The following is a 25,793-nucleotide window of genomic DNA, read 5'->3' on the forward strand; positions in this document are numbered from 1 at the left end:
TTTTTTTGATCGCGACACCAAGAGACAGAATTAGTTTTGTCCTACTTTTAATTAATCGGCCAAGCCAGCGTATTCTCTTTCCTTCTCTCTCTCTTTTTATATATATCTTTCTCTCTTTCTGTTTTTCCTTTTTATTTTATTTCTCTGAGCCTTGGATTGGGCTTTTTAGAGCCGATCTAACCTGAAGTGCGCTTCTGCACTGGGATCAGATATCACCACGGTTGGGTCTGTGAGCATTTGTAAACCATCAACGTCAATTTGACCCAAACCCTGTCTAAGGGCATCGTCCGTTGGAAAAAGTTCTGATTCAAAATCGCTCATCATTGCCGTTCCTAGATCTTTCACAAATTCTGGATTGGTCAGATCGTCCGCTCCAGAAAAATCTAAACAAATATAACACATTTTATTTTGTTTGAAATTATTAATATTTTCATTTTCATATCGCGTGTGACATACCATTAAGAAAAAGAAAAAAGAAATATTTCTAATATATTACAAGATTTCAATAATAATATTTCATTTACCTGTGAGTATGATCGTAGGTGTGTTTGGCGTTTGTGGAGTCAATTGTTGTGCCGTCGTCGTTGACGTGTTCGTTGGTTGATACCCCACTTGGGGATTCGGGCTATAATATCCGCCATCTCCGCTGCCTAAATCACCGCCGACATTTATCATGTCGTTCTGTAATATACCAACAAACAACATAATAATTTCAATGATAAACAATGCTTGGAATATATCGAAGAAAGAAAAATTCTACTTTAATCGAATTAATATTAAAAGTAAACCACACAAAAAATATTAATAATAATAATTTTCTTTTAATATTACAATGTTTTCCTATTCACCTGTGAATAACTCGTCGTGTGATTAGGCGAACTAATGTAACTTCCAATCGTGTTAGCAGAGACAGGGGTGTCCATCTAAATTAAACAGAAAAACAAACGAACGATTTGACGTTTATTGGTCAAAATTAAACATTATTTTTAACGAAAATACAAATATACTATCCTATATTAGATAATCCTTTAGTATACACATATGAAATATATCACAAACTTACACATAGTACAATTTGATTTCTTTATAAACTTTCTTTTAATTCATGATATAATATGATAAACAATACAAAAATAATTGCAACAGATACGTTTACGATATGATCAAATGTATTATTGTACTTATAGGATTACCTTGTGTCTCATTTTGTAAATTAAATAAATATATAAAATATATGGAACTTAAACGATAGATCGATCGAAAAGGAAAAAAAAAATAAAACAAGACGGATGAGAGGAAAGGATCTCATCACCTCTATCTGCGTTGTCCAGGTGCAACCAAGTTCCATCAGCTGCTGTGCGAATTTCGGCCAATCCTGACGAATGCGGGTAACAGATAAACACCATGGTTTTTAACTACCATTAAACTAACAATCCCCCCTCTCCTTCCCACCTTCTTAAACCCACCGATTTATTTATCATTATTATTAATAAAATTAATTTCTTTTTGTTATACTTTATGAGTATATGGACAATCCATTTTTGTGTATCATTTATAATTGGGATAATTATTATTTTCAGGATAGAAATTTATTGTTTATACGTAAACACGCGCGTATTCACACGCATACACACACATTCGTAGGTTTAAATAAAAAAACATAACGTTAATTTACCATCGTGAATTGTTCAAAGTCTTGTTGAAGTTCAGCAGCTTGTGCTTGGTTAATGACGTAACTGTTTTGATCTATTCCATCCGAGGTTAGGGTCGGTGGACCAGGATGTCCTGTTGGACTTGGCGGAGCTGATGGATTATTGCTATAACTTAATGGACTCCCCTTGAAAAAAAAAAACGAATACAAAATAATGCGATTTATTTGTTTGCCCCATTGACAATATTATACTTATTTAATACACCATAGATCGATCAATTTAATCGTGTGTATTATTTATTTGAACAAAATTAAAATTAAATAAATGAACGAACAAATGAATTTTATTGAATCGAATATTTTGAAAGGTATGAAACAATTGTGATCGATTGATCTATTGAATTATTTAACTTACTTGTACGGTTAAACTAGGTGAAGATTGTGGTGATGGCCTGTTAACAGGTTGCGAAGTTCTGTAGGAACCCAAAGAATTTAATTGCGATTGTTGATGTTGCTGATGTTGTTGTTGATGTTGCTGATGTTGTTGTTGATGTTGCTGATGTTGTTGTTGATGCTGTTGATGCTGCTGATGTTGCGATTGCTGAGATTGTGACGTTTTCTAAATCATATCAACCCTTTTATTTAGTATTATGCGTTCAACGAAAGAAATCGGTGTTGGTACAAACAATAAGAACGCATATATGCGTCCAGTACTGTCGAGAACACGTTTAACACTTTAAAGGGTTCAATCTAATTTATACTGTTAATACTTTTCGATTAGAATTTATCTATCCTCTCAAAACTTTTATTATTACGATGAGAAATTGTTTTAAAACAAAAACAAAAAGAAAATGAAGACAGATGAAATTAATAGCTCTAAAGAATATTAAAAGAATTTGTCAATCGTCCTTGAAATGTATCCTTAGATACTCCAACTCATGGCACAGAACGATGACTAACCAATATCCCGTCAAATCCGTTCGCAGAATAAACGAACGAAGATATGTTGGACTTAAAAGGCAACTTCCCTCTTTAATAACGATCACGATTATCATAATAATAATAATAATAATAATAATAATAATGTATATTCATTTTTGATCGCCATAAAAAATTATCTATATATATATATTATAACATGAAAGATTGAAATTAGAGAATGTCAAGATTTATATGATCGTTTGGTATATTGGCCCGAAATATTAATGCATAAAAATAAACCCAAATATTCGATCTTTCACCGATGTATTTAATATGCATTGACATTTCACCATGCGAATTTTGACATTTTCCAATTTAAATCTTTCACAGGTAACATAATATATATATATATATGAAAGTTTGGATAAAACAAAAAAAAGTTTGTATTAAAAAAATTAACTTAATATTACAAATTAAAATTACAAATTCAATTCACAATACTAACATATCATTATCATTTATTATCAAAGTATTTTATAATAATCAATTAATCTGATAAGATAAATGAGAAATTAATTGGGATATAAAATATCTCATTGATTAAGATAATACATATATGTATTATATATAAAAATACTAACCGGGCTTTGTGGTGGCACAGGACTATGTGGTTGTTGTTGATAAATATAATGACCAGCTGGATTGTGAGATATCGAAGGTGGTGGTTGAGGTGCCGGTTGTTGAGAATAATTCTGAAGATCCTGTTGCGAAGTACTTGTGCTGTTTTCCAGCGCCACACCCTGCTTCATCATACCCATCTCTATTAACCGATCGATTCTCGTGCACAATCTTCTCACCATGCTTTCTTTCTCTCTCTCTCTCTCTCTCTCTCTTTCTCTCTCTCTCTTTCTCACATTCTCTCATTCTCTTTTCTTTTTTTTTTCTTTTTTTCTTTTTTTTTTTTTATATAACAATTTCCTCCATTTTATATATATATTTTATTTATATTTTCATCATTATATATGGTACCATCGTTAAATACTTCAACGATAAAAAGAAGAACTCGCATAATCGAACAAATCGATCACTATTATTTACGCTATTAACATTTTGCTACTACCCCTCACCCCTTTCTTTTAATTTTTGTAATCAAACATTATTATATTGTATTAAATGAAACATTATGATTCTCTCTCTCTCGTATAAAAATCATTATAAACATTGTATTCGATTAATAATTCAATCGATTGTGCGAGAACTTATCTTACTTGAATAAAAAAATAAATTTTCAAGCACAAACGAGATAAGGGCACTACTTTTAATTAATAATTCGCATGTTTATGTACGTGTGTAAATATATATATATATATACATATACACACACATATATATACGTATATATGAGTGTAAGTTAAATAAAAAAAAAAAGAAGCGTATCATTATCAAATGTATAAATGCATGTATGGAAAAAATATGATTGTATGTGCGATGTATATATATATATGTGTATGTGCGTATGTGTATCAGCGTGCTTATATCGGCATGATTAAAAGCAAAGAAATTATAGTGTGTAATATACTACTGACCTTACACGCGTGAAGGAACCTAGAGTTAACAGGCACTGATAAATGGTTCTGCAAAATAACAAAACACAAACGACCACTACAACAAAGGCAAAATAAAAATAATGGACAAACTGAAAGGTTGATATTTAGGGTGAAATTCCATAAGCGGGATTTTTTACTATGTTGCACATATTTTTCTATTTTTAAAATAATTTTTAATTTATATATTTACTAGAGTATTTGTGCACTCGCGAAAACGTATTGGGAAACACAATTTATTTGATTTGATTTGATTTGATTTGATTCTCGTATTACTATAATTTGGAAATAAAATTAGTAAAATTTGGCAATGTGTGTGGAAAAAAATCCCAATGCGTATGAGATGCTTGGTATAGAGAACACAGAGAAAAGCATAGGAAAATTTTCTTTTTTTATTTAATATTCCTTTGCTTCTTTGTTTCTTTTGTAATTATTGTCTTTTCCTTTTTTTTTTTTTTGCTTTTTCTTTTCTAAATTCAGTTCATGCAAGTTGCTACTAAACTCTCATCCTAAATTCTGATCAAAGCAATTAGTATTATTCCTACGGAAGTGAGAAGTTTCAAAACTTCCCCCTCGTCCCAAAAAAAACAATAAAATAAAATGAATTATTTACAATTGTACATTTTTTTCAATCGAAACCCAATTGGTTTATTTTATTATTTTCTTAAATGAATGATCCCTCTCACTTCCGATACTTCTAACATTCTTCTAATCAAATACGAACCATTCGAAGAAATCTCAAGAATGTTCAATCATTTTTTCAATACAAAATAAAAGATGAATTAGAATAATTGTAATCTTTATATAATTTAATATTATTAAAATATAACAATATATTAATTATATAATTTGTGAATATCGAATGCTTCGTAAAAGGGGGGTAAAAAAAAGAATAAAAGAGAACAAAATTATTCGACGAACGTCTAACAAATGCACGAACGCTACAAAACTAATAATAATAGAATAATTTACGGGGTATATATTTGTTTTATTTTTTTTTGTTGGCGATAGGATATTTACTTGGGCACTTGACGGATTGTGATCCTGTGAAAGGGATAGCCTACCAGCTTGTGCCAAGCTGGTCGGCGACAGGTTTGTAGGACTGCTCGTTTGAGGACTCTGGAATACACCAGTTGTACACAGATTTTTTACCAATTTCTTTCAACAAATTTGTTCTTCTCAATTCTATACGATCATCTCTACAATTATTATGGTTCTTTTTTCTTTTTCTCAAATATAATACAGGATTATTCGTAATTATGATGGAAATTTAATGTTAAATCTGAACCATCCCATCAAATGCGGTCAGTCAAAAGATTTCGCATCCTGTAATTTGTTAATTAAACAATATTCGAAATATTTCATTCTTCTGTATTGATTTAAAATACACGATCACAAACAGGGACACATTTTTGTATGAACTTTATTCTTAAGTGGATCCCACATAATTACGAAACACCCTGCATAAATGGTTTCTTTTTTGTATATATGTATGTATGTATTGTGCATGTATTTTTTGTACAAACTATCGGAAAAAAACAACGTAACGACTCCCGATGTTTCTTTTATTCTAACACTCGAGATATAAAAATTGTCTTTTTCTTTTCCTTTTTCTTCTCTTTTATTTAATTATTATATTTTTCTTATCTTTTTTATTTTATTTTGGGTTAAACTAAAGCAAAACCTCGACGTGACCATAACGAATTTGCAAAATTGCCCGTCACCGTCACGTAATTTAGATTACGTACGTATCTCAACAATCGTAAGTCGTGCGTCGTGTAACAACATTTCTACTTTAGGTGTAAAACGAATAAAAAATCAGAAAAAAATCCCTTCCCCGTTCCCCATTCCCCATTCCCCCCCTTCCAAAAAAGATTAAAATAACATCCAACAAAATATGATGGATAGAAGAAGAATGGTGTAATAGGGGGGGAACACCTTTACATCGAATTTAAAAAACACGAAAAGAAAAAAGTATTGAAGTAAAAGGGCGAAGAAGGGGGGAGGTGTGATTATTCTTAAACGCAAATATAATGGATGATATAACGGTGGAGGGAAGAAATGAATTGAAGAATAAAATAATTGGAGTGTATGTAATATTAATTGAAAATATTTACTTACGTTGCTGAAGGGTGTACTACTGGTGTGATCCTCTTGGTCTAGAGGGGTGTGAAGGGGTGATGGAAAATGGACGTTGCTCAAGTCTGGCAACGACCCCGTATTATTTCCTATAGGAATTTGTTGTCCAGGTGGTTGTGAACTCAAACATATGCTATACACATATGAAAGAAAAAGATTTCAATAATTATTATTGAATTATAAATGTGTGTTAATCTTATTGTCCGTCAATTGGTGTATTAAAATAATTCAATTAAAAATGTAATAAAAGGATTAATCAAATATTGAAAAATATATATATATATAAGTATGGGGTGGACGAGAGGAAACAAAAATTTTCGAAAGAAAAGAAAGAAAACAAAAATAAAAAAAGAAATAAAAATAAAAAATCGAAGATAATAATACGACGTATAATGTGTCAATGTCGTTATCATAGAAACAAAGTAAACTTTCCAAGTATATATTGTGCATTATTAGTATGTAACACGTTTGCATCGATGAGTTCGGTATGCATGGAATACAATACATATGCACTTGTACAAAGTCGACGTAATATGAATTATGCTAGAACGCGTATACACTTTGACGATGATAATATTTAAAAAGTAAGAAGAGAGGAAATCGGATCTTCTTTTTTCGTTACCTTTAAAAGGTACGCCAACTTTTTTTCTCATACACATTTTAATATAATACATATATAAGAATATAAGTATAAATTAAATATTAATATTATCTATACACACATATAGATATGAATATGTACTCTGCGCATAATAGTTTGTTTTTTAATCTATCTATCATTGAACCTGCCATAATTTGGGGGTGCATATAATTATGCAAACTTTGAATACCCGATCTAATATATAAAAATGGAACATAATCAAATAAATATATTATATATTATATATATATATACACACGTACTTGATTCCAGGTACTCGTGGCATCTCGCATGACGATCTTGGTCTTTCGATTGAACCATGATACGTTTCTCTGTTATCATTACTACCGCTGTTCATATTGTGCTGATCTATAGATTAACAAACATATAAATAATTATTTAAATGGAGAACATTTTTAATTATTACGATTATTAAAATATTGTTCCCAAAGTAATTACAATTAAAGAAAGAAATAATAATCATTTTGAAATAACACATCTATAAAAAAATAACAAAATAAAAACAATATGTTAAAATACGTTCTCACAAGTTAGAGTGTTTATATTTGATGTATGCACGCGTAGATAAAAATACTCAACAATGAATAATCATTTACATTTTTTATTAAGCGAATGGGAAAAATAACAAAACAAAGAGAGAGAGAGAGAGAGAGAGAGAGAGAGAGAGAGAGAAAGGGAGAAAGAGAGAGAGACAGGGAGAAAGAGGGTAAACTATTTTTAGTTTTTTACGTAAAACGCAAGTGAATCGCCAGCGCATTACGCGAACATAAAATCGTAGCATTCGGAGAACGCATGAATTTTGAAAACTTTCTTATTCCGAGTATTCGAAAACCGATGCAACTAAAACGATAATGTGCTGGCACTTTGGTAAATATTATTCGATCAATTTCATTTATTATCCAACTAACAAAAAAATTATGAAAAATAGTATGAATAATATTAATAATAATAATAATATGATAATACCTCTTCGATGAGGCATAGTGGTCGCTGATTGGCAAGCTTCATTAGCGCTTTGATGCAATGCTGAATCCGAATTAGTCCTTCGCCACGTGTCAGGTAACGATGGTGAAAGATAAGAAACTCCACTGTATGGGGATGTGTCGTGTCTTTTTTCCATGGGACGCGAACGTACCGGACCAACCCCCATATGCCTACCCCTTTCGTTACTTCGATATACCATTGAATGTTGTTGCATTTCTTCCAAATTGCTTAACGCCGTCTAGAAATAAACAAACAAATAAATCCAACATTTTAAAAACACACACACACATTTTATTATTTCAATTGATATATTATTTTTATCAATTTTGGTATAAAATTTGTTAAGAATATATTTCTAATATCAATGCTGCTGCCGAAAATTATTCACATTCATTTATTACATTAATTATTTATTCCAGGAGACCTCATAAATTCAGTTCTCTTCTCGAATGATCAATTAACAATACTATCTTAATAAAATGTTACGATTTTTCAAATTACCTCCAAACTTTTGGAGGCCCGTTCCAATCTTTTACGATCCTCGGAGAGACCGGTTTTTAGTGTATTAAAACGAACGAAACTTTGACCATCAAATAAACGATCAAATAAACGATAAAAATCGTATAAACGTTTCTTTTTTTCTTTTTTTTTATTTGTATTGTTTATACAAAAATATTCTACGGTTTCGTAGAAATTTTCTCGTTTCTCGAATCGTCTCCCATAAAATGTTTCATCCGCTTTACGAGCACCAACTTCCCTCTCTTTTTCCCCTATAACAATTCTCCTTCCTTTCTCATAGTACTTTCACGGAAGCATAGTACATGTATAATACATTGATTTATATATACATATATATATATATAGAGAGAGAGAGAAAGATAATAACATATAAATAAAGGAGTTGAACGTTAAGAGAAATATCCTGTCTATGATAAATCACTTTAAAATATGTGTGCAACATTTATTTAATATTAAATTATTATTTCCATTCGTCTATACTGAGATGATATTAAATAAAACATTCATTTTTAATTAGATCGATCAATAAATTAGATATGAAATTTTTCTAAAGTAATTTTATTTATAATATTTGAAAGAGAGTAATTTGTTAATTAATTTTGATTGATCATATATATTTATATAGAGCAAGAGAAGGAAAGTTGTTCATTTAAAATCTTAAGAAATTTATAAATCAAATTTAATGAATGATATTTTTTGAAATAGTATTTGATTAATAATATTGATTGATTGATTGATTCATCGTATATCTATGGTGGTTTTTATTTAGAAAAATTTATCAAGAAAAATGAAAGAAAATATTTAGTCGATTTTTCATATAACTTCGTAGTTTTCTTACAAAGAATGGAGAATATTTTTCCAGTCACGTAATGGAGCTTCTAAGAACTTATGTGGGTCAAACCCTTCTCATTCATTCGATTCGTTCAATGCCTTTTCTCTCTCTCTCTCAAACAACACACACGTACACATGCATACATACATACATTCTTTTATCTCTTTCTTACATATGTGAATGAATCTTAAAATGATTGGTTGAGAGATATTAATTGCATTTGAATGTTAAAATTGTTTTATCGAGAATTTTTCCAAAAAAAAAAAAAGAAACATTCAAAGAAAACAAATAAGAAACGCAATTAATAATAAAAAATAGAGTGCCACGTTTATAAACTGCTAGAATAATTTTGATAGATAAAGAAGAAGAAAAAAAGGAATGTAACAATGAGTCTAAATTAATAATTATAGCACTATCTATATCCATTTTTTGTATCTATCTCAGGTTTCTGTCTATTTCAGTCACTGTCTTTATCATTTTATACGTTTTTGTTTCTTTTCCTCTTATTGTTTCATTAATTGTTCATGCACAGCTATCTCGATACCAAAGTTCAAGGAAAACTTCATTCTCCTGCGTCGCAGCATCAAACTCTTTTCATCTCTCTCACACAGGACACATATGCATGCATGCATATACACTTACATACACTCACTCATTCTTTCTATCTCTTTTTATTACATTCTCGATTTGTTGTTACGAATGAGAGAAAAATGCACGCAATGTTTCTTCTTATAAACGAAACAAAATGAGAAACGTTTAAATCATTATTGTTTCTTTCTTTCTTTCTCTTATTTTTTCGTTGTTAATTAATCATTTGATATCATTTATATTAAATAGTGATAGTTCAATTGAAAAATGTATGACTCAAATGAATGTGTTGGAAATATTTGTAATAAAACAAAAAAAAAAGACAATAATATAAAATAAAATAAAATCTCGATTTTTTCATATTCTCTTAGATTAGATTGATCGCTATAATGATATCGGTATAGTTATTTGCATAGTGTAATATGTTTAATGTATTAGTAATTGGTATAATGACGAAGCAAGAATAGCTCGTTGGCACTTTGTTTTTTATAAAACACATAGGTAATCACACATACACGCATATTGATAGGTGCGTACGATCTATCTATCTATCTATCTATCTATATTTCTATCTCTATTTGTCTATTTATATATATATATTGTATGTTGTAGGTGCATATATACAAGTGTTACGTGTGGTTACGTGCGTTCACGTGTTGTAAAAGATTCACACGTGCGAAACTTGACGTAAGGATTAACGTTAAGATATTATTCTCTCTCAATGTGTCATATATTATTTTCTAACATAATCTCTGAGTGTTGTTAACTATAAAACGTTTTGGAATTTACACACGATTCCAATGGTGGAAAAATACAACGAAATTTAAACATTGGACAATACTTTTTATTCCACATATCGAATCAAATACTTATGCAAATAGTAGTGAGGAAAAAAAAAACAATAAACAATCGGATAAAATGTTTTAGATACCACCACCATTATTAAATCGAAAATGTTCGATTAGTTAAGATAAATCTATCTTATAATATTTATCGACTAGTTGAAAGCAACGACCTTTTGTTTACGGATGGCCTTTAATTAGCATCGATACTAATTGAACGTAAGCATTGCGACACGTGTCGTTTTCTGATTGGTCGATACGCCGGTGACGCATCTCACTAAGCGTCGATGCGCTTCGAGACGCGTCCATGAACTCTGCCATTGAATATAAGTTCTCAATGAAATCGTCGTCGCGTTCGTACAACAACTCTACGACGACGACAACGACGAATAAAACGTCGAGAACGAGAACGACAACGAGAACGTCGACTAGAAGTATCGATAACACAAACACGCGCATGTTTAAACACAATTTGTCTAACAAACGTTTGGTATTATTATTATTTTCTTTAGGTATTCTGTTACAACATTTCTCTTCCCTGTAATTTAACACTTTAACGCGTTTCCATATTAATTATTAAACATATATTGCATATAATTTATTTATATTATTTGCTTTTTTTTTATATTGAGAATGCCAAGGAGAATTATTGATTAGAAAATATATATGTTTCATTTATTTATAATATATAGTATTTAAAATGAATTCAATAATCATGCACATTTTTTAGAAAATCTCAACTAGAGTCTATTATGTTTTGTCTGCAATCATTTTAGGATCTACAAATTAGTATCCCCTTTAACCCTTTTAAAGGCCAAAGGGTTTTTTGTCTTTTTGTTTTTTTTTTTTTTTTTAGAAAAATCATGTTAACTAATGTCAAGTTGCATGACCGAGTCTCGATTAAATATAACCTTTCAAAGGAAACCGAGAAAATTTTCGATAAATAAACTTCGAATTAATCGGACATGCAATTAATTGTTCTTCCCCGTTTCTCGTTCGATTTATTTATTCCCGATAGTGCATGAAATAACACGAAAATCGATATTAAACAAAAGCACGATTGTTGTATCAACCCAGCCATTGGTGTTAAAACTATATAAGAGAAAAAAAAGGTATGTTAGAAGGTCGCGTATGCATCAACACACGGTTCACCCCTCGTCAAAGAAAATAATAAAAAAGACAATATAAAAGAGAGAGAGATAGATAGATAGAGAGAGAGAGAGAGTAGTCAAATACGAGGGTGAAATTTATTCAACGATGAGAATCGATTCACGGTGTTTCTATCTTCTCTCTGATAATTTACACTTTATATTATTCGACTATAACACACAATTTTGATTTAAAAAATAATTTTATTCTATTCAGAGGAAAAAATTTAAATATATTTTTTGTTGTAATAATTCAACAACGATAATATACATATCCGAAATTCTCTTTGGATTCCTTCTTTCGAACCTAATTTCATTGTAGACATTAAAGGGATGTTAACCCTATTAATGGGTCGCCCTTTTTAGTCGCCTCTTACGACAAGCAAGGGTTACTGCGGTCTTATTCTTCTACCCCTACCCCCAGAACCGCAGGGGGTTACTAATAATAATCGCAATAATTCTAAACGTTGTTTGTTAATCCTACATTCGAATTTCTGATATTTATGCAATATGTACAATTAAAATACGAAATAATTTTTTGAAAATGATTCACAGACTAGTAACAATTGTGTTATATATGCATATTAAAAGCCGATAAATAATGAAATAAATAAATAAATAAAATAATAATGATAATGCTAAATGTTAGTTGTTAATAACAGTTGAATTAAATCAACGTCCTTCGATTTTCACAGACTATAGTCAAGGATGCTGTTTCTTTAGTCGATCGAACGCCGATGACACTTTCCACGTTATAATTTTATCCTCTGGTGACCCCTTATAAGCTACGAGCATTAGATGGATCGCACATCGGTGCAGTGGAATGAGAAATTATGTGACCACGAGAACTATGACGGTGAGGACGAGGACGAGGACGATGAAAGAGAAAGAGAGAGAAAGCTTTTAACGCTTGCCAGAGTTCTCCTCGTGACTGACTGTGCCAAGCTGTCGACCTTGAGCATTGCCCTTTCGTTATTTGCATATTTCACAATAAAGAAAAATGAGAATTGTGCAGAAGATTGTTCTTCCGCGAAAAAAAAAACATTCAACGATGATCCTCTTATTTAATTATAATTCCTTCTTCAATATTTATTATCATATTGCATATGACACACACACATGTGCAACAATGATTGCTGAAATGGTTGCAGATTGATATGTCCCAAAATTTAGGAATAAAATTAATAGGAGATGATTTGTTTTACAATATAAATGAAATCAAATCTTGAATATTATTTTCCAAGCACCTGTAGATCTTGCTTGTGTGACAAATTTCCTATACTTTGTCAAAAAATAATCTCTAACAAATTAAGAACCATTAATCCTGTTTAATATTAATTTTTATTTGCATTTCTATCTCTGTCGTAAAAACCAAAAATCAAAATAATGTAAATCAAAGGGTTTTGTTTCTAACGATAGATAAAACATTGGAAAGAGATAGAAAGCAGGAGTGTGGGTGTGGGGTGCAAGCAAGGCAATGCTCGAAAGTAGAATGGAAGCCGTGTGCAGGCAAAGCTTGAATGACCGAGGAACGCGGAACAAGTTGGAGAGGTCGGGAACCGATCGACGAGCAAGCGGGAGTTCTCCTCTCCCTTTACCCCTTTCCCTTCTGCCCTTTCCTCCCCATTTCGACGCCCACGCATCCTCCCCGTTGTTGTCGTCGTCGCGACGGCTTCACGGCAAACGATGACCCACTTAAGAAAAAATAACAATAATTATATTTTCTCATTCATACCGATTTATAATTTATGCAATTTCTAACGATGCAATCCTATTTTGTTTTTCTTTTTTTGTGAAATTGTTAAGGTTTTTTCAAGAACATTCGAATGAACTACTGCTAAGCCTAATTTTTGATACTCTTTTCCCCATTCAATGTTGATTATCATCCAAATGATTTCTCTATCTTAAATTATTACGTTTGATTAGAATTTTTGTTCAATTGTAAGAAGGGAAAAGAAACAGAAAAAAATAGATTTAGGCGTGTAACTTTCTTTTCTAGATTTCTAATAATTTCACTAACGAGATATACTCTTACTTTTTGTTTTATTAACAGAGAACGATACAGTAATAATTATAATGGAAAATAAAATAAAATCGATAACGCGTGATAACTTTCTCCATCGGTGTATCTAATTAATTTTCTAACTATTTGCTTATATATCCACTGTCGTATCTTATATTTTTATTATTAGAAGAATGAGAAAAGGGGAAAGTAAAAAAGAAACAAAAAGTAAATCAAATAATATCATTGCAATTTATCTCTCTCAGATTTCTAATCATTTTCTAACTGATCTCTTCAACCTGTTACATTTATTTCGTATTTTTTCTGCATCTTAAATACAATTTGTATCAATAGTTTTTCGAGCTATGATTAAATCTAAATTTAACGTGGATAGAATTTTCTGTTCTTTCGTACAGTCAGAAAATTTGAATTAGTAGTAGGTGTGTAAAAAGAAATAATAATCTAAGAGATTAGGATAATTGGATAAATTCTTGAAGATAATAGAAAAGAAAACGTGTGGTTAGTATATATCGTTGGTATCGGTCTAGTTCACGACAGTTCATTCGTTTCTTCGTTCGTTCCTATGAAAGGTCGCGAGTATTCATTCATAAATGGGGTTGCATACGCGACTATGTAGACTAGAAGAGATCAATTTTATTTTAATAAAACACGATAATGTTATTCATGTCATTTTTAATCTTTTGCAAATCATTTATCATCTCGAAATTAATTAAATATATTTATCCAATTTTTTGCATCGTTTTGTTTTCATATACATTGTATACAAAATATTGACTCTCTCTATTAAAAAAAAGTTAAAACAATTGAATATAAAAAAGAACACAAAAAGATAGACATTCAAGTGATTTCTTTAATTAAATCATCACTTTTGTGGCTGCAGTTGCAGGTTGCATCTGCAGCTGCAGTGCTGCTGCTGCTGCTGCTGTTCTGAACGAAACAGCCAAAGGAGAGAGTAAACCTTTAGAAGTACCGATCAATACTCACTATATATATATATATAATATATATATAATATATATATATGTATATACAAGTATATATATACACATATATACATACTAACAATAAGTGGAACGAGAGAGAGCACGTGCTCCGTTTTGTTTTTTTTTCAAACCCATATTTGCAACAACAAAAATAGAAGAATAAATCTAAATGGAAAAATGAAATGTTTCTATTGTGTGTGTGTTATTACGATTTATAAAATAAATTTAATATAAAAATATTCTAAAAAGAACATACAAAATTGCGAAAAAATATTTCGTTTCCTTTCTTTTTATTCGTATGTTTTTTTCGGTATAAGAATTAAGAAGGTTACTAGTTAGCGTTCTTTAACCTTTGCACTCTCTTCCGATCTTCGAATTGATTCCGAACTTAGCACAGTCGAACGTGACCTACACAAGTAACTATGGTAGCACGATCATCGAATTAAGTATTCTCCGAAAATACCTTTCGGTTTTAACGAGTTTAATGTCTTCTCGAGGGTCTTTCAATTATCTTCCTATTTATTTAACATTATATATTTAATCCTTTCCTTTTTTTGACATTTATATAATGGAACGTTCCAAAATATCCGACACACAAATTTTTCATTTATTTGTATTTTTATCAAATTTTATTACCGAAATTTTGATGTGGAAATATTATTACCCGTAGATTTCTTTTAACAAACGAGGAAGCAATTTAAACCAATCTTCGGTGATTATTTATTATAAAACATAATTTATAATGCAAGAAAGTAATGTATTTTTAACGGGGGTTTGCCGGTGTCGTTGTTATCGGATCTAAACAAATTGCATATTGTAACGAAAGCTGTCGCAACAAATGCGAGGTCACGCCTCTTGAAAGAACGTTTCATTTTTTCTCTCCTTTTTTTTTTTTTTTTAAATGTTTCACCTCGAACAAATTGCATTTTTATTCACCCTTAAATCACTATACATCCAGCCGCAAATATCTATGCAAATATATACGACGTTACATTTCAATTTGCACGAATATTAACAGTGCTGGACAGGGGGGGGGCTGTGGTCTGGGAGAAAAAAAATGAAAACGAAAGCTAAGAAGATTTTTTTTTAAAGAACTTTTGTATATAAAATAATTGAAGATTCAAAAATTGTATCATTAAATTTATAAACTTTATATGCATAAAAACTTTCTACTTTTTTTTTCTGATCTTTTCTTAAAAGTTTAATAAAAAGATGATTTATTGAATCATTATTTTAGAAAAACAAAAGTTTGTCATAGGATAAAGTATAATAAAGTTGATTTATGATTGAAATTAAAAGATGTATATTGTGTAGAACGGTTGGTAACCCTTCTTAAAGTCGTCGAACAATAAACGTTTGTAGGAAAAATATGACACGCGACGTGGTTCTTCTTCCAACGGGGGATGGTGGGGGGTTTATTTTTTCATCGTGAAATATGAGTCTAGGAAGCGAGTCTGTCGTCTCGACTCCGCCCTCTTTGCTTATACACCCTCAACCCCCATCACCTCCAACCCCCTCAACCTAGCCAACCATCCACCTCGAACTTGTATTGTGTTAACGATTATTTTCATATATTCGTTCTTTACTTTCGTCAAGCTTTTACATATTTCCTGCGTTGGAGAGGAAAAATAAAAAAAAAAAAAAAGGAAAATAAAATAAAAGTGTACCTAAATCATCGACAATTTATTCATTTATACGTTCTAATTCCATTTCCTATTACGTACTTCATTAATAAATTAGATTTACTAAACAGTTATAAATCTAAAGTAATCTTCGTCATTCAAAGTTTTATCTATCATAAATATATATATTATTTATTAAACATTTTCTATTTTACATATTTGAATATAAAAATATATTATTCCATGCAAATAATTGTGTTATAAAAATAATTTCTTTAATATAATATATATAAGACAGATAGAGATTTATTTAAAATTATTGTTTCTCTTTATAAATTTTGATATTAGAATCATATTTCGTATATAAAATAATTCTCGAATATAAAAATTGATGGGTAATAATTTTCAATAATAAACTAATATCAATTCTATTTTGATTGGTACGATGATATCTTACTTTGTGGTCATATCGATATTACGTTTCCTGTCAAAAGGTATCATTGAAAAGAAAATAAAATAAAGAAGGAATGTGAGAGACAGAAGGAGATAAGAATATTCGTTAGCATGAATGATTGATCGAGCCAGTTTAAGGCTTGTTCGCACTCGGTGGTCTTGAACAGAGACACGAGTTTAAAATATCAGGTAAGTCGTATGTCTCTCTCTCTTTACACATACACACGAATAGATATATAAAACCATATCTGTATACACTGGGTGAATTGTTTGAATAAGAAATTTCACAATATAGGTATTATTACTATACTACCTACAAACAAATGTAGAATTTTACTGTAGATTTCAAAACATAAACTATTACATATTATTATTTAAAAACTAAATTCTCTCTCTCTCTCTCTCGATCTATCCGTCAAAGAGAAGAAAAAATATAGGAAAATTGTGTATTTGAAAACGTCACCCAGTATATACCCCCACAGTTACACACCAGGGTAGGAGAGTAACTGCACGTGCGCACGGGGCCCAGAAATTCGCTGAAATTCGATCGATTCGAGATGAAAGTAACTCGGACTACTCTAAGCTAAAAGATGCAAAATCGTTTTTAAACCGGAAACGGGTACGTGCAAATCGAAAATAAAAAATGGATGATGATATGAAAGGTAACGAGAAAAGGATTTCAAAAAGTATGATACATTCATGAAAGGAATACGAAAAAAGAAAAGAAAAGATATTAAGAACGTAAATAAATAAATAAATAAATAAATGAAGAAGGAGAAGGAGAGGAAAAACCATGCGGTTGGGAAAAACATCGAACCCTAAACAGCAGCCAGTAGGAAATCCACCACCACCACCACAGCAACAGCAGCAGCAGCAGCCAGTTAAAAAGCCGAGTGCTCTCTTGACCCCGATTCCGTGATGCATTTCTTCTCTCGACCGATCGAAACTCGACCTTGCCAGATCTCCCACCCCACCCCCACCGTCAACCAACCACCCTTTGCCATCTACTTCCTACCCCTATCGTATTTTTCACCCCTTCACTTCACGTCTCTTCTTCTAACTCGAAATATAGAAAGGGAATAGAATATTTTAATCCTAATTTTTCGATCGAATTTGACGATATTTTTTGTTTTCAATCATATTTCTAAAAATTAAATATAAAATCCACGTTTCCTGTAATCTGTGCTTATGTGCAATTAATAATAAATCATGTTATTTTATATTACGAAAAGTATTATTCTCATGTACAACGATTCAATCAAATTTTCGTTTGATTTTTAATTATGCTGCAAGTTTTTGTCAAGTGAAACATTAGATAAATACAAAAAACAAAATACAAACAAAAATATATAATCCACGTGGCGGTCAACGTGTTAATCGACTTAAAAAACAAAATGATATACTAATTAAAAAAAATCAGAAAAGGAAGTCGAGGTAGTTAAGAAAATGAACGAGTACGAAAATAATAAATACAAGAGTTTTGAATCGATTTAAAGGAAATCACAGTGACGCCAACGTAACATTTAATATTCGACTTGTTATTGCAAAGTAATAAAACCTAATTAATTGTTACTAAACTATAATTCGATATCATTGACTATGAATAATAACACATAAAATACATACAACACGAGTATGTTGTATCGGTTGTGTGATATATGTCAAAAAAAAGATTTATGCACATACTTATACTAACTAACGAATATACTATATACAGGATGCAACCAAGGACCTTGTATAATAAAAAAAAAAAGCAGAAAGAAAAAGAAAAAACCCGGACTAATGTTAAGTATAAAAGTATAGAGTATGCACGTAACAATAATACCAGAGATGTCACAAAGAGTTTCATTTTCATTTTAATTTGAATTTTTGTTCTTCCTCTTCTTATTCTTATTCTTATTCCTCTCTTCTTCTTTTTCTTCTTCTCTATTTAGAGAAACACAGGAACATTGGAAATTAACTAACTATAGTCTTGGACTTTAATCAGTATAAAAGAAAGGATAATATGAAATTAACTTATGGCTATAACCTCTCAAACGCCCACATCCCGTTTGCGATTAGAGGATTATAAATACGCTTACGATTCCATACTAGACTTGTATTTCGCGTTAGCACGTGTATTAGAAACGAACGATTCATTTTACAATACATTTTTCAACGGGATAACAATTAATAAGAACGAAAAATATAAATATTCATTTGTGATAATATTATTGTTTAAATTATTATTATTATTGTGAGAGAAACAACCAAAATGGAAGGGAAATTAATTTGCGTCATGTTTTTCACCCTACTTTCTATGAAGATCGTTAACGCCGGGGTAAGTAAATGCATGCTACTGCGTTCCTGTATTATTTTTTTTTTTTTTATCTAATCAGTGATATTCGTGAAAATTTCTTTCGTGCATAGTATGGAAATTATTTAATCAAGTATATATATATCGTCTATTTTTTACGGTGAATTTTGGAGAGGGAAATATTTAAAAAAACAAATGAAAACATACTTTTTTTACAATAGAATTTGTGGCAGAAAATTTGTCAAAATTAAACTTGGCAATTTTATAATGTACTTAAGAGAAGATTAAGTTAAATGGTTTAGACAAAAAAAAAGGATAATTGATTTGGAAAATCACTTGGAAACTTTTGCCTAAAAAAAGAACTTTTAATTGAGTATGTATGTATGTATGTATATATGTCTGTCTGTCTGTCTGTGTGAATTTAAATATATAAATGGATGTCGTATTTATTACGTGGGTCGTGACACGATTTCTTGGCATCGTTCTTTCCGTCTCTATCCATCTTTCTTATCGCGAAAATCGATTTCAGAAGTCGTTGACACCGAAGATAGATCTTGCAAATCCTCCCCTATATTTTGTTTTCTTTTTTTTATTATTATTATTATAGTTTTATTTTATTCCCTTGTTATTTTGTTCCTTTTATTAGAATTTATTTATACGTTTTACTTTTACCGTTCTTTTTTCTTACTTATGAGATTGTTTCTTTTCTTTTTTTGTTTCTTTTTTTTCATATTTAGAACAATAGAATTACTCGTTATCCATTGGGCATAATTAATTAGACACATACACATACGTATATTAAAAATTAGTTAGATGGAAAATAAATTGTTCCCACGTTCGGCTCAAAGTTTTTCAATATTCTTCCACTCATGTAATATTTGTATATTACGCGTGTGTATTTTATTCTCAAGGAAATTTCATTCGCGTTACGTTCCTGATGTCGAATACTTACAAAATCGATATTACCGGTCGCTACCACCGCGACAGATAAGATATCAAAACGTTTTTTCTTTTTTTCTATTTTCTATCGAAAAAATTATTAGTCATTCTTTTAATTAAAAAAAAAAAAAAATAATTTCTGTAACATAACGCGGTCGTCTCATTTCTTTAATTTTCAAAAATGAAAGGAAAAGAAAATAGTTACATTTTCTAATCTCACACACACTCATGATTGAATTTATATTCTTTAATACAAGTTAGATTGAATCTTGAAGTTTATTTAAAAGGGAATACCAGTTTTGTTAACCGCAATAAATACTTTGTTTATGGTTAGTGGAAAGAAAAATAATTCTACGTATTCACGTAATAATAATGATCGATCTGTCTTTATGTGTAATCGTTATTTTTTCTTTGGTATCGGATTAAAAATGAAAAATCAAAGCGTGCGACGATAATAATATTATATCGAATATTCTAAATAATTAATATGAAAATTTCTACACAGAAATATATAATTAATATCAACTAACTTGATATACATCGAAAGAATATCTGATTCGAATAAGTTTTTGATTTTAATTAGCCACCAGATTGGGTACCTCCAGAAATGATAGAAATGGTTGCCGGAGATAAAGCTCGTTGCATGGAGGAACATGGAACTTCGCAAGGTAAGAAATAATTCAAAGTATTCAATAATTTTACAATGTATAAGAGAAAAATACAAAATTCATTTTTTTTTCAATTAACAATATAGAAATAATATAAAATCAAATATAAGTTAAATTTGTATTTTACAATTTAATGAAAAAAAAAAAAAAAAAAGAAATAAATCATTAAATGACGGATAAGAAAATTGTTTAATTATTCAATGTGTTTCTCTTCCTCCTTTTTTTTTTATTTAATGTTGGACAGCTCTGATCGATCAAGTAAATGATGGAAATCTGGTGAATGATCGATCACTATCCTGCTACATGTACTGCATGTTGGAAGCTTTCAGTCTGGTAAATCTTATCATCCAATCTTATCGTTTCTTTTTTTCTTCTTCTTCTTCTTCTTCTTCTTCTTCTTACTATTCGCATTATTTCCAAGATTTTTTCCTATACTTTTTTATACTTCTATACATATAAACACACATACTCCTACTATATATTTTTATTTATAGGTGGACGAGGAAGGTAATTTAGAATCGGAAATGTTGTTAGGATTCATACCAGATAATTTTAAGGAAATGGGTACCGATGTTCTCAATGCCTGCGCCAAACAGGGTAAATATTTATATCCAATTTATTATTCTATTAACGTTCTCATTATAACTATCAATATTATTACGCAAATTTTTGTTCAACCTATCAGATGGAGCGGATGGTTGTGAGAGGGTATTTAATGTTGCTAAATGCGTCCAACAAAAAGTTCCGGAGGTAAGTGATCGATTTTTTGTTTCTTTGTATATTTCATAAACGCACTAAATTATAATATTTTTTTTCCGTACACTTATCTTTCATTTAAAAAAGAACTTCGTTCAAACTGATTGCATAAAAAAAAAAAAAAAATACAATCGTTCTAATGCGAAAAATATTGTGTTCCTTTTTCAGTTATGGTTCATGGTTTAAAAAACGAAGAACGCTACAAATTTAGGTCAAAGGGGGAGGAGGAGGAGGAGGAGGGGGAAACTTTGTAAAAGCACTTACGACTATTAGAAATATCGTTATCTGTTTTTTTGTTTGTTTGTTTGTTTGTTTGTCTATTTGTTTATTTGCGTTTCTATTTTATTTTTCCAGTTGAAATTGGAAAAATATTTTGTATGAAAAAATCATACAAAAATGATTCCAAATATGAAAGGTACGCGTCAATAATTTCTAATTTAGAAATAATAATTATTCACGTATGTATACATGATCTATAATATTATTATAATAGAGAAAGATGCGAGAAAAATGTAATAAAATATAATAAAAAAAAAGTGAATCACATCTTATTCTCGAGAGATTTTTTAAAATGTAATTTGGAGCTCGTAATTTTTCAATCTAGCTTTGCAATCTTGTAATGCTGCAAAAAAAAAGATAGAAAAAAAGATTGGTCGGCAAAAGTATTTTGTCCATCTTGGAAAACATTTTCGATCTTACCTCCACATTTCTCTATTTTCTTATTAAAATGGTTTATTTTTTGTATTTATCGCAATTATTTTTAATTAATTGGTCATCTGTCTACGTTATTAAAAGAACAAAAAAAAACGAAATATCGAGATTTCTTTTTCAGATTGTTCATTGCACAATAATTTCCCGTATTATGAGTTTATTTTTATCTGTTTTTTCATTTGATTTGATTTTTTTTTTAATTTATTAGATGCGTATTTGTCGGGTATAGTAGGATCATTCTTTAGAAAACAAACGATTACGTGTATGTCTTCGAATCCTGGTAAAATTCCATTGACTTTAATCAGACAAGAAAATACGTGGTATAATCCTATCCATTAAAATATCAATTAAGTTTAGATGATATACTATGTCCATTACATAATCTACAATTTTCTAGCAACAACTATGATTTCCTCGTAATCTTAGATATATCTTTCTTTTAAAAAGGAAAAAAACACAATAAGAGATACACATCTTATTTTTAATTTTATTTAAAACCCGAGAACTGATTTAAATTTTTATTTAAATTTATTCGCAAAAAGGCAAACTTTTTATTTAATTACTTGATGAACCGGTTTGTTTTGATTCTTTTTATATGTTATATAATTACTTTAATAATTAATTTTTTTAATCATTATCTATATTAGAAGAGAGATAAAAATATCAATGATCGGGCAAATTGAGATCTGTAAAAATCGGAAAGAGGAAAGAATTATATTTCTTTTTTAATCGAAGGAATTGTACACAAAATTGCATAATCACGTAAGAAGATTATGAAAGCTGCGAAAAAAAAGAAGATACTTCGTGTAAGTTAAAACATTTGATTTAAAAATTATTTTTCTTTTTTTATATTATATTGAATTATCTTTATTAATATTTTTTGTTTCTTTTTTTTTCAGATCGACGAATGATCAATTCGTCCTATATACAAACATAATTAATAATTAACAAATCTAACAACTATATGCAACTACGATATAGATAACTAAAATACAAATTATCTAATAGTTAGCTACAAATGCTAGATGATAATGATAATGTAGGATAATTTGCCATGCTGTTTAATCTACGTGCAATTATTACAAAAATTATTCAACAAAATTGCGAAACGACAAAAATAATGAAAACGAAATGTTCTTCGAAGAAAAATAGAAAACAATACCAAACTAAAGAAATAAATCAAAATCAAAACGAAGAATTATCAGCCCACTAAAATGAAATTAATAAAACTCATCGATATTTAGGAATCCATATGTCGGAGAAAAATAAAAAGAAAATAAGCGGAATGAAGATAACAAAAATTGAATCTTGGTCAACGTTTTAAAAAACAACAAACAAATAAATAAATAAAATAAATAATAAAACAGAGCAAAAAATAAAATGCGATAAGCGTGCTGAATGTGATTTCTTCCTTTCTCTATCTCATTCTATATCTCTGTCTTTCTTGTTAGAAAAGAAGAGAAAAGAAAATGTGTGAATTGTATAAAACAATAATAATAATAATAATAATAAAATGGATGACGATGAGAAGGAAGGATGATGATCATCCAATACCTTAAGATCGATCGAATGAACGGCACCAGTGTGTTGCGAAGGATGATGCTCCTTCGTGTCGTTGGCACAGTTCGCATTGTTGTTAACGTTAGGCAAGGAACCTCCTGCTCGGAATTGATTGCCCAGGTTAATGTGAAGATGTTTGCCACTGGATTGCGGAGGACTCGCACCGGCACTCTTGACGGAGAGCGGGGCATCCGGGACACCAGATCCCGTGGGACTCGCACCCACCGAGCTGCTTGCTGACGCGACCTATGCAAGTCCGTCTCTTTGTGACAAATCGCTTTCAAACGAAGCGATATTTTTCCAAGCACGATTGCAATTTCTTCTTTTTATCCTCAAACCCATCCAACATTCATTTAAATACCCATTTTTTGAAAAGTGGCTTCTCGTCGTTCTTCTATTAATTCGAATGATACAAGATTTTGTCTCGATATTGCTAACAGTATTTGTAATATCAATTTTCTATCATACAAATATTCTTTATACGATCGTTCATACTTTTTTTTAATTATTTTGCAAGTAATACCAATCGTGCTTGGACACCCAAAGATTTTTCTACTTTTTTTTTTTTATTATCTACGTACTTGTGAATGAAACCAAAAAAGAAAGAAAGAACTAAATGAAATGAAAAGAAAGAGAACAAGAAAGAGACACGAATGATAATATTCTTTTTGTGTTTTTTTTTTTTTCGATTTATCTTTTACTCTTTCTATATATATCACTCTCTCTCTCTCTTTTTTTTGAAAAATGGTAAGAAACTAATATAAGATCTTCGTATAAAAATTCGTGGATTAAAATATACGCGAGAGACTTACGTTGAAGATATATAACGTAAACTTTCTTTCGAAGCATACTTAACTAAACAGGTTCTTGCCCAGCATTTTTATAATAACTTAGCCGACTAGATTCCATTCTCGATGTAGAAGTATACGAGTATAAAAATTGAATACAATGTTTGCCCGTTTGTTTTTGCCTGCAACGCCATAAGAATATTTGGAACGTACATTTTAATACCTACGTGAAAGAGAAATTTTTATTTTTTCTATGATTCCAATGTGAAAATAATCGAATTGCATTTGTGAGAAGCACAATTTTTCTTTACCAAAAAAAAGAAGAAAAACTTATATGTGTATGTACATACGTATACATGTTGTATGTGTGTGTGTAAGATAAACAGACTGCATTTATTTATTCTGTAATTTGGCAAAATCTTTTTTAAAGAAATTCACGAATTTTAATTTACTTTCAATCAAATTTAATCTATAACGTGTTAATCAAAAAGTTTATTGTTATATTTTCTATTTCTCTTTGACTTTCGAACAAATGTTTTTTCTCAAAAAATTAAAACAATCTAAATGAATAATAAATGCAAGGAAAAAAGAATGAAAAAATCATGGCCGACGAATAATAATGAATGTCGAGGAAGATCAACATAAGTTAGAGAACTTGAAGCGTTCTTATTCTCGAATTAGATTGACCTTGTTAAAAAGCCAACGTACATTTAGTTATACGCGTACTGAGTAAATGAACATTAAATTTGGCATAAATTAAAAAGAGATCGAATAAACAAATCAACTCTATCTGCACACTCGTGTGCAATAAATAAATAAATAAATAAATAAATAAATACAAAAATAAAACAAATTAATATAGAAAAAGTAGCGAAACAATCAACCAATATATCGATCATTTCCATAACATAATTTTCAAGAAAATTAGAAATTTATAAAATCACGATAAGATACTAAAAGCATAGTTATTGGTTGAATCATACCCTGAACGAAAGTAGGTTACTGACCCTTGTCTAGTAAACGGCTAAATAAGTAAAAGCATGGTATAACTAGTCTAACTTGTTTTGCAATTAAATGATTCATATTAGAAAGATAAATATATATA

The 25,793-nt window shown here is 29.9% G+C and overlaps 2 protein-coding genes across 15 annotated transcripts in view; one reads left to right on the forward strand and one right to left on the reverse strand.

The window, feature by feature from the left end:
* Positions 1 to 25,793, reverse strand: part of LOC106787322 (CREB-regulated transcription coactivator 1-like) — a 29,230-nt gene continuing 3,437 nt past the window's right edge. For 5 of the 12 annotated variants that reach the window (XM_014749584.1, XM_014749583.1, XM_014749582.1 and 2 more), the window contains exons 3-14: positions 23,895 to 24,146; positions 7,943 to 8,198; positions 7,219 to 7,324; positions 6,298 to 6,448; positions 5,197 to 5,295; positions 3,214 to 3,375; positions 2,067 to 2,270; positions 1,676 to 1,837; positions 1,313 to 1,375; positions 849 to 923; positions 525 to 681; positions 1 to 383 (exon numbers count right to left, since the gene is read on the reverse strand). In XM_014749584.1, coding sequence (XP_014605070.1) covers positions 166 to 383; positions 525 to 681; positions 849 to 923; positions 1,313 to 1,375; positions 1,676 to 1,837; positions 2,067 to 2,270; positions 3,214 to 3,375; positions 5,197 to 5,295; positions 6,298 to 6,448; positions 7,219 to 7,324; positions 7,943 to 8,198; positions 23,895 to 24,146 — 1,905 coding nt within the window. In that variant the 3' untranslated portion in view covers positions 1 to 165. Of the gene's footprint in view, positions 384 to 524; positions 682 to 848; positions 924 to 1,312; positions 1,376 to 1,675; positions 1,838 to 2,066; positions 2,271 to 3,213; positions 3,376 to 4,158; positions 4,207 to 5,196; positions 5,296 to 6,297; positions 6,449 to 7,218; positions 7,325 to 7,942; positions 8,199 to 23,894; positions 24,147 to 25,793 lie in introns of all 12 variants that reach the window. The other 7 variants (XM_014749586.1, XM_014749585.1, XM_014749591.1 and 4 more) reach the window with 7 other exon arrangements.
* On the forward strand, positions 18,640 to 22,175 carry LOC106787327. 3 transcript variants are annotated; one of them, XM_014749601.1, is made up of 6 exons: positions 18,640 to 19,290; positions 20,789 to 20,873; positions 21,118 to 21,206; positions 21,368 to 21,470; positions 21,559 to 21,623; positions 21,798 to 22,175. In XM_014749601.1, the coding sequence occupies exons 1-6, from the start codon at positions 19,225 to 19,227 to the stop codon at positions 21,813 to 21,815; spliced, it is 426 nt and encodes a 141-aa protein (XP_014605087.1). In that variant the 5' UTR covers positions 18,640 to 19,224; the 3' UTR covers positions 21,816 to 22,175. The 3 variants fall into 3 exon arrangements, with proteins under 3 accessions (XP_014605087.1, XP_014605084.1, XP_014605085.1); XM_014749598.1 differs by having other exon boundaries at positions 21,368 to 21,623; XM_014749599.1 differs by lacking the exon at positions 21,798 to 22,175 and having other exon boundaries at positions 21,559 to 21,789.

Source organism: Polistes canadensis, unplaced genomic scaffold, assembly GCF_001313835.1.
Source record: "Polistes canadensis isolate GaletaPanama2010 unplaced genomic scaffold, ASM131383v1 scaffold_98, whole genome shotgun sequence".
Taxonomy (NCBI): Eukaryota; Metazoa; Arthropoda; class Insecta; order Hymenoptera; family Vespidae; genus Polistes; species Polistes canadensis.

Excerpts from the sequence above, each read along its gene's own strand:
- LOC106787327 (XM_014749598.1), top strand. The coding sequence starts at position 19,225 with ATGGAAGGGAAATTAATTTGCGTCATGTTTTTCACCCTACTTTCTATG. Across the intron at positions 20,874-21,117 it reads GGAACATGGAACTTCGCAAG|CTCTGATCGATCAAGTAAAT; the intron begins GTAAGAAATAAT and ends AATGTTGGACAG. Across the intron at positions 21,207-21,367 it reads TGTTGGAAGCTTTCAGTCTG|GTGGACGAGGAAGGTAATTT; the intron begins GTAAATCTTATC and ends TTTTATTTATAG.